The sequence below is a fragment of the Merops nubicus genome, unplaced genomic scaffold, assembly GCF_000691845.1.
Source record: "Merops nubicus isolate BGI_N331 unplaced genomic scaffold, ASM69184v1 scaffold1847, whole genome shotgun sequence".
NCBI classification, from domain to species: Eukaryota; Metazoa; Chordata; class Aves; order Coraciiformes; family Meropidae; genus Merops; species Merops nubicus.
Genome location: NW_008620769.1, coordinates 38,945 through 51,863, shown reverse-complemented (window position 1 = coordinate 51,863; position 12,919 = coordinate 38,945). Strand labels below are relative to the sequence as shown.

The 12,919-nt window shown below is 43.7% G+C and overlaps 1 protein-coding gene across 4 annotated transcripts in view; it reads left to right on the top strand.

Annotated features, from left to right (window-relative positions):
• Positions 1–794: 794 nt before the first annotated feature.
• Positions 795–12,919, top strand: part of MECOM (MDS1 and EVI1 complex locus) — a 47,013-nt gene continuing 34,888 nt past the window's right edge. For 3 of the 4 annotated variants that reach the window (XM_008944196.1, XM_008944195.1, XM_008944194.1), the window contains exons 1-2: positions 795–923; positions 11,262–11,364. In XM_008944196.1, the coding sequence (XP_008942444.1) occupies positions 11,316–11,364 (49 nt within the window). In that variant the 5' untranslated portion in view covers positions 795–923; positions 11,262–11,315. Of the gene's footprint in view, positions 924–11,261; positions 11,365–12,919 lie in introns of those variants that run through there. The other variant, XM_008944193.1, reaches the window with a different exon arrangement.

Here is a 12,919-nt window from a genome sequence, read left to right as displayed (position 1 = left end):
AGTAATTTGTCATAATACTAGAATAGAACATCCTCTTTAGCTTGTCCACAAGCATTCTCATTATATTTGTTTGTTGTCTGCATAATTGGAACCATTTATTGGTATGTATTGAATACTGCCATGTTTTGCATGAGTGTTTACATTGGTTTTCATTTATTTTCTTCAGTTTGGCATAGAGAGTTCTATAATTTGCTTCAATTAAGGGGAGCGATTTAAGTGTTGCACAGAAGGGCTGCTTGGGAAGCGTAATATTAAAACAAGATAAATAACTGCCTAGCAAATAAAGTTTAGTTCAGAGCAACAAATACAAAAAGACTAAGTGGAGGCTGCAAACCACCTAACTCCTGAAACAAAACAAAAACCTCAAAAATGAAGTAAACACCACCTATTTTAATACTATTTGTTATATTCCCTGACTGAATCATATTTCATTAAAATCATAATTTCAAACATAGTCACTGATGAATGTGTAGAAAATCAGGTCCCTCTTAAATAAACAGTGTTTCTCAGCAGTAATTAGACAACAACTTGATTACAAGTAAACGTTTGCCAAGACATTTTTCAGTACATTTATTTTCCTTTTATTATTATGTATGTATTCTCATCGTTCCTTAAAAAAAAAATCTCACAAAAGAAGTGTATTTCTGAATAGCCATACCTATATTATTATTATTGATATTATTATTATCATTATCCATTTGTTTATCTGGAAACCTGTGACTTACCTTTATGATTACTTTGCCCAGGCAGCAACAGAAAGATTTACTTTTTCATATTCTTCCTTTTAGATCTTGGATGAGTTTTGCAATGTGAAGTTCTGCATAGATGCCAGTCAACCAGATGTAGGAAACTGGCTCAAATATATCAAGTTTGCTGGATGCTACAATCAGCACAACCTCGTTGCATGTCAGATAAGTGATCAGGTATGTGGTGTTCACTTTCTGGACTTATTTTTTTGAGGAACTTTAAGGTGTCAATGGGAAAAAAAAATAACAGCAATTCACAACAGATTTTGGCCTGTTTGCTGTTGTGGCACAAGACAAGGCACAGATGTGAAATGCAGGATATAATTATTTTGATTATGAGCTACAGATAATGTTAATTTTCCATTTTTCCATGGTGGTGTTCTATTTGTAAATAAGATTTCTTTTTTCTTTTTAAATCTTAATACCTGATAAAATTTGGGACTGCTTTCTCAGGAATACAAAGCTAGTATTTGCTGATTTTGAAATAGCAGCATTTTCTAGCTCCTCTTCCAGCCCACTTGGATTGCTACGTTAAACCCTTGAGTTGATCAGAATCTGTAATGTGAAAATAATGGAAACTGGGGAGGAAAGACACAAAACTGATAATGTTCCTGATGCAGTTGTGTGGATAGGGCTTTGGATTTGAATGCACACGTGCATGGATATTATTATGCCTTCCAATACACTTTGCTGAAACTCATAATACTTGTGTGTTGAACCAGCGTCTTCAGTAGTATTCTTTTTCTTTTCATTTATTGCACTTAAATCCACACTTTGTCAGGCTGAAATGTTCTTTATCCTTAGGTGGTTGGAAAAAAGGCTGAGATAGGCAGAGGAAGGGCGCAGTGAAGCATTTTGTTTTCAATTATGCTGATGAGTTATTAGGTGTTTCTTAAATCAAGGCTCGCTTTAGTCTGCGGGTCGTTCTGAAATATTTTAATGGGCAAAGTTAAGTTAAGAAAGCTATACTTCTTTAAAGTAAACTATCCAAAATACCAAAGCAACAACTGATTGTGAATACTTGTTTCCGTTTTGAACTTTGCTACCTGCAACACAGGATTCATTTAACATTTTTGATTCATGTAATCAGCGTTTCATTTTTCACCACTTAATTAACTGCATCAGGTGAATGTTAAAGATTATCTTTAGCTGATTTAATTGCCTTGACAGCATTGAAAGAAGAATCACAACCAGACACAAAGCTTCAATTAGAAATTCTTTCTAATCAAATTCCTTATGTATAGGAAGTGAATGTGAGACAAGCCTGCTATTTCCAGGACAGCATTATGTATTTTGCTCATGCGACACAGTCGATTAAAAGTGGTTTAAGTAACTTTTTCAGAAACTGTGACAGAGGATTGTTTTTAACTGTCAACTTTTACAATTCAGCCCTGAGCACACGTAATGCAGAATAAGCCAGCCGGCTGAGATGCAGGTTTTTTTTTACACAGCAGCTGGTTTAACTAAAGAAACCATGAAGTTTATTAGTAAATGCAAAATACATTTTCCAAATTGAAATACGCTTTGCAATGAAAACTGATAAATTCTCTTAGTGCAGAGAGTTTATGAAACAGAGATACAAAAAGGAAACAGTAGAGATTAATTGAAACAGCAAATTCGGATATTTTGTGTTTAATAAGAGTTGGCATAGGTAGGAGAGATTGGGAGGGGAATCATGTGCATTGGTCCAAGCAACTCACTGTCTTTGCATCGGCATTGGTGATCTGGAACTGAAAACACAAGCTCGGCAGAAAAGTCAGGATTTACCTCTGCGACGCAGACGTGCGCTCGCATTTTGATGTTTTGGGAAGGAAAGTTATGACGCTTTTAACTTTCCCTTTTTTCAGTGTTTATATTTCTGACATTTGGAAATGGTGGCTGTACCGCTGCCAATAATTTCTTCCATTCACTGGAGACTTATTTATTTTGCACAGTATCGTGCTGTTCATAATTCCATATTTTTATAGCTTATTGTTGCTGAGATTTGCAAATTAAGAATTGGTTGTCTTTCAAGTAGCGTGTTGTGAGCTGGGCGCTGTCAGCAAGAGATTGTTGTTCATTTGGCCCTCTGGAAACGCTGCACATTTGCCCACAAAACTGTACGCGTACTCCAGCGTTTTATGACCAGAGCCTAAAAAGTTAATGCTAAAAATGTGCTTTCAAATCTTAAAGCGAAAAAGGCTTTCTAACAGCTCCTCCTTCTGCTTTCTTCTGGCACAAGCTCACCAGAGGTAATATAAAATATAATAGGAAGGCAAACTGGGGAATGGACATTACATGGCCAAACGTGTGCATGTACAAGGAGTGACAAACGCAAGTCAGGACTGAGAGTGCATGTGTGCCTGGGTATAGACAGCGTGGGGCTGCCTTTGGGGCACTCTGCCTCTCTCGCTCCTAGAAAAAAAAAAAAGGGGAAAAAAAAAAAAGGGAAAAAAAAAAGGGGAAAAAAAAAAAAAGGAAAAAAAGAGTTAAAACAAAGAAAAATAAAGGGAGAGGGGAGGAGAAGTGAAGCCTGAGGAGGGGTAGCGGTGGTTGCAGGTGGAGCTCGAGGGTAGAGGCAATGGAACCCAGCTGGGACAGGAGGAACCACAGTCAGTGCTGGGTGCAGGGATAGGGGGGCACCCAGTTCCCCCCCGGTACCCCAAGGAATAAGAAGCACCTCAACAGCCCTCAGTGCATGGGGAGCATCCCTGCTGTGGGAGACACTGCTCACTCCCGAGGCACAGACACTCGATCAGCACTAATTGTTCACCTCTAATTGATTCAACTCAGCTGTAAAATTCACAAGCAAACATTGGGCTGTACCTGAAAAGGTAAAAGATCTGCCAGTGCTCCCAGCCTCATGCTACCCACAAGTTTATGCTACTAAATTCAAGCTTGACTGACAGACAGGTATGATTCCCAGACTGCTTGAGGCAGGATTTAGCTGAATCTCAGGGCGATGTGTAATCTAGTTGCTCTGTTAAGCTCTACCTTCTGTATTTAACAAAAAGAGGGAAAGAAAAACATTTTTTTGTTGTTTTCTCTATCAGGGTTTTTTCAGAGACATACCAGCCCCCGGCTCACGGTTGAGGTTAGGTTTCATCACTTAGGATCAACTTTACAAAAGGCCTGGGCTCTTTCTTATGCATGTATAAGTGAGCTTTGCTGAGATGAACAGCTCGATAATGGTGGGATGCAGTCAAAACATGCATACTGGATGCAACTCATGTTTCATTTGATTGGAGGTGGAGTAGAGTTTAAAAGCTGCATTTTTTTTTTTTTTAATTTCAGACAAGATTGATTTAGAATTTCTCTTTGCTGTCTTCCTATTATCTCCTGTCATACTCAATCTAACCTGAACGTGTGTAATTCAAGACATATATGAATAATAAAATTCCACAAACGAGGCATTCCCATTTTTTTCCTTTCCCCAAAGAGACTACAGTAGTTGTGGAGCTGCAGAGAGTCTTGTCACTGTTAGTGCCCTGGAATGCATTTTTTTCAGCTCAAAGTCAGCTAGGAATCAATACCAGTTTCTGCCAACTTGGATGACTCCCCTCTGTTATCATTAAACATCTATTAGTTCAAGTTTTTAATGACTTCAGAATGATTAGCCAAATTTGGCTTTCTGGCAGCACTGTCATCCCAGAAAAAAAAATAATAATTAAAAATATATACATTAATAAAAGGATAGTTGCAAACACAGCAGTGACTATAGATTAAAAAAGTTTGTAAAACACGTAATATGTGATCAGGTCTGGTGAAACCTACAGCAGTGTCAGGGATTGGCACATGTTCCAGGCACATTTTCAGCCTGGGATCATGGTTGCCTGCAGGATATGAAATATATCTTTTTAATTTTAATCTTTTTTCTTTTATGGAATGTAGTTGGTGGCAGTTGAAGTTAAAACTCCTGAATATTGTTTTTATCCTGCTTATTGCTTGCAGAGCTCTGGTGGTAATAGAGCCCCATAATGCTGTGAAAATGCTCTGAGCTCCCAGGTCACCTGAAGATTCCCTTTGGTTTTTCCATGGAAAACTCAAAAGTGGCTCAAGATGAGCTTATTGAGGTTTTCAGTTGCTGCGTGTGCTGAAATAGTTTTTTGGGGGGTTCTTTTTGTGCATGGTGTGTTTCGTTTCCTTCTACTCAAGTTTATACCACTGCAAGGGGAGAAAAACCAGTGGTATTACATTCATAACAACATGCCCAACGTCAGCAATATAAACTTACAGGAGCAAACCCACTGCTGTAGGTTTCACCAGACCTGATCACATATTACGTGTTTTACAAACTTTTTTAATCTGCAGGCACAGCTTCACATTTCATGTTTTACTGCCAGTGCCCCAGCTCGGCGGCAGGCAGAAGCAGAGCTGGCAGCCCCAGACGCGCAGCCACCTGCAAAAGCCGTGTGCTTAAGGAAGAGTTTTTGAGGCTTTCTTGTCGGGGAGTGAAATTAAGGTTTTGGCTTTTGCGGGTCAGGAGGGCACACGCACTCTGGGCTCAGACTGGGCCCTATTCTGCCACGATTCTTCTTATGGGTTATTAGTTTATTAGGCAAATAAAACTTAATCCAGCTTCCACTGCAAATCTGTCTCCAGCAGAGTGGGGTCGTGTTAGCGTGGGGCTGGTGGAACGAGGAGCTCAGAGGTGGTGATTTTCCACTTACTGCAGCTGGAGCTGAGGCTGTGGGTGAAACTCCTGCCTGGTTGTTAACATCCTCTGGTGTTATCTGGAGCTTAATGCGCTGGTGGTGTTACTGCTCTCGGCGTTGGCCTGTCCTGATGTGACCTAAAAGAAATTGTCTAGAGCCAAAAATGGCGACTAATTGTTGCTATTTCTGCAAAGCGATAAGCTTTTTATTGATGGTTCGTGTTTAATGGATGTAGTAAGGCACGTGTTCTCTAAGCAAAAATACCTTTTTGTGATGAGAGCTCTCAAATCCTACCTGTGTACTTGCCAGAAGGAGTACAGGGGATTATAGATGGCCACGGAGCCAGGGCAAGGCTGCAAATCACTTGGCACTTCATGTGGTTCCTGAACAAAGGTGGGATAATAGAAGACAACTGCATGGGAAGGTCACCTCGGGAGAATGGATGGACAGACAGAAGTTGTGGTCTGGTGTCAGTAGTCAGTGAACCCTGAGAGGTTTTGCAGGGCTGGAGAAACTCAGCTGGATGGGGCAGCCCCTTACCTGGACCCAGGGCTTTCACAGAGGCTAAAATTTGCTGGTGGTGGAAGAAGGCATGTGTATCACAGGGGAGGTGTCAAGCAGCCCCTGAGATGCTGGAGAGGTTGCCCTGTGGAGGGACATCCTTCAACCCCCTCCTCACCTCAGGGGAGCAGAAGACATCTTTTACCTCAGACCATGGAAAAATGGGGATTGCTGGTGCCATTTCAGAAGAGTATTCTCACTCCAGCTCTTCCTGCTTGATCTGCTCTGGCAGTTTTGGGGCATTTTGGAAATGAGGAAGGAAAGGGCTCGCAGTGCTGGTGCCAAGGCGACGCAATGCTCCCCCAGCATCTCGACAGAGTGGAGGGGAGGGTCGTCTTCTCCGTGCTGGGCTCCCACCCGTGCCCCTACAGCCCCTCGCGCGCAGGCGCCTGCTGAGTTTCGCCTGTGGATTTCTGATGAAGTTTTCTTTGGGCCCGAGACAGCGCTTGGGAAGGACTCCTCTGCATTAGACCTTGAAAAAAACTCCAGTTAGTTTCAATTTATCATTTGCCTGAGTATGACAGGAAGAACCTGGCTCGGGTTTCATCACACAGTTCTCCAGCTGCAGAAGTTGTTCATCACCGGGGCTAAAAGTGAAGCTTTGCTGGTTGGACCCTTTTCTTTCTCCTTTTCCCTTCAAGTGCTTAATTACAGCTCATTGTGAGGTTTTGTATCCGTTTGTCCTCATTTTTTTCTGGTGGGCATAAATCCTGATTTTGATTGAGCTCCTTGGACATAATGCTTGTTATTAGTTTTGGACTTTTAATTTGTTTTGCTTTTCAAGCAAGTTCCACTGTTGCTCCAAAGCGGCGCGGAGGCAGATGCCAGTTGGCAGTGTGCACCTCACCTCTCCGGGCCCTCGCTTTTCAGCCCCAGCTTGGGGCATGCTCCCCTCTGGTGCATCCCAAAGGTGGCTGAGAGCCGGGGCTGGTGCCTTGCTTGGGGTAACTGTGCCCATGCCTTCTGGTGGAGGCTGGGATCGCATTGGGTGCTGGCTGTTGATGAAGGAGCAGCAGCACAGGGCTCTGTGAGTGCTGGTGGGCTCTCACCTTTGGGGTCTTCTGTATCTTCCCATCATCCCATGCAGAGTGGATCCTCTGCTCTGTCCTCCCACTTGCACCAGTGTGGTGCAGGAGAAAGCCACTCGTTGCCTTCCTGTGACGCTAGCTCTAAGTTCATTACATCGTCTGGAAGGTTAAAGTACAAATATCACAGACTCTGAGCATCATTTCTCGCCTGCTCTAAAGCCTTAATTTCCCAGGCAGCACTGGGGGATGCTCAGTGTTTTCTGAAGCTCTTGTAGACACAGGAACAAAGGGAAGAGTTGGATGCAGCAGAACACAAGTCCTCTTTGTGGCAAACGGTGCCTTCGCGTGCTCAGCGCCTGAAGCGTCACTTTTTCCACCCAAACCAACACCCCTTGGTTCAGCCCTGGGCTCGGGACACACTGGGTGGGAGCGTGGGGGTTCAGACGGGGCACTTCAAAGGGCACGGGCAGCAGCCAAGAGCCCGGCCCCGGCCCCCGCTAGCGGGGCATGCGGTCCCGCCAGTATTTCAATTATTACAACTTCCTGAAGAGGTTGAAGGTCGTTCATAATTCACACTTCTGTCATCTTTACACATGCCAAATGCAGTCTATTAAGCATAAATAAAATTTCAAGTGCCTGACCAGGAAAAGTAAACTGGGATTCATAACAATGAGGCCTTATTCATCCATTTAAAAGCAAATTGTGTGTGTTCCTTTTTTTTTCTTCCCTCCCCTTTCCCTTTATGGCTTTGCAGTTTGGGAGCTTTTATTTCTGCTCAGTAGCACAAATATATGACCTGCGGTGTAGGCAGGCGCAGAGGACTGATGAGTTAGGCCTCCCCCAACTTCTCCCCACCTCAGACCCCCTGAACTTTGAAAGTGTTTCCAGATCTGGATCCGATTTTGCTCTTCCTATATAAACTGCAGTCACACACCGCTGATCCCAGGGCATGTGAAATGCGCATCTGGACTTTGCTTTTATTTTTTTTCCCTCTTGGTAGTTCCTCTACCGTGCAGCAGCTCTTTCTATACTTCTCCAGGCAGAATTTGCAAGTGCAAGCTAACCTGAAAAAGTCAGGTCACAAAAAGGGCTTGGTAGGCTGAAGAGGTGATAAGGTGATAGAAAATTAAAGCCATTCATTAATTAGAGCAGAGTCAGGACTGCGTCCAAGAAATCTTCAAGCTTTGCCATTGAAAAATAAGTTATTCTTTGTTATCATTTCCTAGAAGTAGATGTTGCTGTTGTAAAGCAAGAGCAGCCAGGAGGGAACCTGTGGGGCTGGGGGCTAAAATTAATGAACTTTCATTCCTGGGGGTTACAGGACCCCCACACTGTCTGCCCTCACTAGGCTGCTGCTGCCTAAAATCTTGGGCAATGGGGTTCATGTCAACATCTACCTTCTCACTTTTTCTCAGACAGGAGAAAAACCCAGGAGGTTTTACTTTGCAAGTGTGAGAAAAAAGCTTTTAATGTGAAGTGATGAGGACAGCTATTAAAATCAGGTTAAATTTATCTGCATGATAATTTTGGTTTAACGTTCAATATGTTTTATTTGAGATCCTCGCTGGAATGCAATCTGGTATATAAACTGTTAGTGGAGGTGGGTTTTTTCTGTACATACAGAAATTTAAAAAGAAGATAATAATAATTAAAGTTAAAATATCGTTGTTATTGTTATTAAATAATAATTGCAATAATAATATCAGAATGCCAGAGCTGGAAATCTGGCACTTGGACCTTGTTTTGGAGGATCCTTAGTTCTGAGGTGCAAAATATAGGAACATCACTCAACCTGAAACATGGGGTTTTTCAGGATACTCCATCTCACCTCCTTGCAGGAGTAATTTCTGATGGGTAGGTTAATCATCTGATGTTTGCAAACACCACGCAAAGAGGAGAGTTGGCTGCAGAGTTTACATCTTGGTTTGTAAGAGATTTGTCCCACAGCTGCAAGAAAGATGCTGCATTGTGCTGGGGCTTCCCAAAGAGAAGTGATGCACCTCAGCACTGCACTTTATGAACAAGATCCTCTTTATGCCCATGTACAGCCTGTGTGTCCTCACTTTGTGATGGGAGGTGAAAAGGTTCTTCTATCAAAACACTTTTGACAGATGGGAAAAACACTGGAGAAGGCTTTGCTGTGGTTTTTGTTCACTCCTTGGTGTGGATACACTGCTGACCTCAGAAGAACAGCTGAGTTTACCTGGCTGAGACAAAATCTGGGAGCACGGAGGCAAGTCCTAGGCAGAGCTGTCCTGAGCAGAGCAGGAGCTTTGGCATGGTCCCTCTGAGATGGTGGAGGCCCCACCTGGCTCTAGGGTGGGCCTGATCCTGCTTCCACCCCAAGCAGCATGTGGGTGCTGTTGCAGCAGAGAGGTGTGTAGACGTGTCTCCCATCAGCATGCAATGCCATACGTGTATTATTTCCACCCAAAGCCAGCCAGCAGCCAGGCTTATCTTCCACAGATGGGACTGCAGCTTCCCTTTCAGATGTGTGGAGGCCATAATACTTCTGGAATAAAAACCCCATTTTTCAATACATTTATCTTAATAAAAGGAAAAACAAGCATCGCTTAAAGCAAATTTTCACTGGATGCAGCACTGACATCAGATTTATTTGTGGGAGTTAAAAGCTGGCTTCACTTAAATGTGTTTTGGCCTTTGATCAGATGAGCTGCAGCCCCAGCACGCCGAAGCCCACGCAGCAGCCCCGTGTCCTTCAGCACCTATGGCAGCGTCGGCTTCGGAGGGGATTGTGGTGCCAGGCGTTCGGCCAGCTGCACGAAGAGACATGCGTGAGACCCTGCCACAGCTCTCTTGGCCCCTCACACCCCCCAAAATACTTGGTGGAGTTTGAAATCCCCTTGACAAAGGGTGAAAATGGCAAACCCAAGCAGACCCAGACGATGGTTCGATCAAGACAGTATGGAAGAGGAGGGAGGTGGAGCCTGGGTAGGTCAGGCTGCCCATTAAGAACTTCTCCTGGCTTTTATGAGGAGAACTGGCCGCATGCAGGGGCTTGTGCCATGGGTACCTCATGCCTGATGTGGTTTGCCAGCGCTTCTGGCACTTGAAGAAGAGTGAGCACTAGGGTGGTGGGACCCAGCAGCTTTCACCACCACTCCTTGCACGCTGCCTCCAGAATGGTTTTTGGGCAAGGCGAAGAAAATAAAACAAATCCAAGGAAATGCTTCATATTTTTAGGTACTTGGTCTCTATCAGCAGGCAAAGGCTGCTTGTGGAGGAAGAAATGTTTAGGCTATACGGCCACCTCCTGGAGGACACCGGTATGAGCTCAGCTGCCGGGGCCACCCCGCGGGTGATGGTTCATGGGCAAGGAAAATACCTGTGCATCTCTAGGTACCCGTACCTACTTTGGAACAAATGCATCTGCTTGACTTTAAACACTGGAGATGATTTTCTGCCTTTCTCTCGATGCACTGAAATGAGTATTGAGAGTTAAGGGTTTGAGAGCAGAACCTTTAAAAACACATTAGTCAGAGAAAATGCAAAGGCATCATTTTTTAGCATAGGAAATGGAGCTGTCATGTGTTTCTGTTTAACAAGGCCTGAGGAAGTTACTAATATTTATTTGAGCTCCTTTGTAGAGCTTTTTTGCTGAGACAGAAAGCAGCCAGATGGATTTTGGGAATTTCCTTTCGGCAGAGCCTTGCGGTGCTGGCTTGTGCTTGTTCTGGGTGCATGGACCTGAGGCACCATGGCTCTTTCACTCACACCACAGCCTCCTGCTTCCCTGATGGGCTTCTTCCCAGAGCCTAGAGCTTGATGTCACCTGTACAGGGGGCCAGGTGGCACCAGCTGGGGTCACCACCAGCAGCTTTGGCTGCTTTCTGGACTACATAGATGATGGAAATGGGGTGTTGGATGCTTATGGCGTAATGAGCAACATCTTCTTAAGAACTTCTCCCAGTGCAACAGGAGTGGATCACTCAGGGATGCATTTCATGGCTGCTTTGTACGTGGGTTTTGTATAACTGAGCATGCAAATTGCTGGTGTTATTTGTAGTCATCACACAGCTCATTTTGCAGCAGGGGCTGTTGAAGCAATTGCCCTTTTTATCCTCACAGAGCCCAAAGCACCAATGACTTTTGGGCTGGAAGGTGCAGACCTGATACAGTCAAAGTCAGCAGCTTTCCAGCAAATGGCAGCCAGCACCCATCGAGGCAGGATCTGGCCACACCATTTGAAGCCTTTAATACTCACCAGCAGTGGTTTGTGCCTCTCTGCCCGTTGTAGTAGTCACATTTCTTTCTTTTTTATTTTTTTGCAGATATTCTACAGAGTGGTGACAGATATTGAACCAGGAGAGGAGCTCTTACTGTTCATGAAGAGTGAAGATTATTCACATGAAATAATGGCTCCGGACATCCACGGTTAGCCACTTCTTACTGTCTAATCTAATAGAAAGTATCACTGAAACAAAGTGAAAAATTAGGGAGTTTTCTCATCTGTTGGGATGGTTTCACTGCAGCTGTAGAGAAGAGCTGGACCATGGCTGTATTTGTCTTACCCTCTGCCCTTCTGTTTCTCTGAATGCTGCTTAGTGAATGAACTGGTCTAATATTATCACATCTCCTTCAGTCTATCTGAAGGGTGAGTCTGCTGTTGAAAGCAATGGCAGTGCTGGCATTGAGGATTCTCTGTCTACTTCATCATTGCAGCCTGGTCCAACCCAGAGAGTAGCTTCATTGAGTGTTGCATTTGAATGCAACTGAATGTAACTTCATTCAGTGTTGCATTTTCTACCTGTGAATCTGGCAAGCTCTGATTTGCACCATCAATGTTTCTCAGCAACCTGCAATTCCTAGTTCAGGCTTTAATCTCACTTACCTCCTTGGCAGAAACAGAGGTCTGCAGATGTAACTGAGGGCAGTAATAAGGCTTCTTTGAAAGGTTTTCTTCTGAAATTTTGTCATTTTTGGGGTATTGCAAGAGGAGAAGTGTCCACATCCTTATGTCTAGGCTGTGCTGCTCCTGCAGGACCTTTGTGGACCCTCATTAAAGGTTATTTTTTGTTACTTCGCCTTACAACTGTTGTTCTGTCATCTTGAAAAGATAAAATCTCTGGTTGTTAATGTTGCTGTCACTTGTGAGGACATTTGAGCCATTCTTCCTCCTCATGCTTATTCTTTATTCATCCAACTCACAGATGTGGGGTCTGAAGCTCCTGAGCTGCTGCTCAGATTTGTCCCCTACCTCCAAAATCTCTTTTTACTCTGCTGACCATCAGTCAGGTGTTATACCACAGCAGCGACTGGGTGTAGGATATCTAAGTTATGCCCATTAAATTGCAGTTCATGCCAATGTGGACCCTCTATAAATCCTCAGGGATTCGAGGACAGTGCACAGGAGTTTTCCCAGGGCAGGAGATATCAAGGGCTGCATTTTCTTATAGCTACCAGTATATTTAGAGCAGTATCTTTTGTTCTCTTAAAAAGAAGGTAGAGATTATCACGCAAATCTGGGTTTGTGGTTTTGTTTTTTTTTGTTTGTTTGTTTTGTTTTGTTTTGTTTTGTTTTTTTCCCCATAATGGAAACTTTGTTCAGTTGTTGCTAGAGATGTCCCCCTTTTTGAGCATAGCATTTTCCATGCCTAGTCCTTATCCTTATGGTCATGTAGCTATTGTATAAGTGACACCAGAGGAAATCTCTGCAGTCACACGCAGGAGTATGTCCCACAGGGCTAATTTAAAAGCAGACTTAGCCAAACCATGGCTCATGGACAGTGGACAGCAAAGCCCTGAGATGCTTTCTCTGAATCAACTCCACTGTCAAGTAGCAACCAGCTGCATACACGTGAGATTTCAGCCAGACTCCTCAGTGCCCTTCTGACTTAGAGCCCCTAAGTCATTTATATCTGCAGGGGAGGGATCACTGGAACCAAACCAGGATGTCTGGCTCCTTGTATAGACCATCAGTGGAAAATCC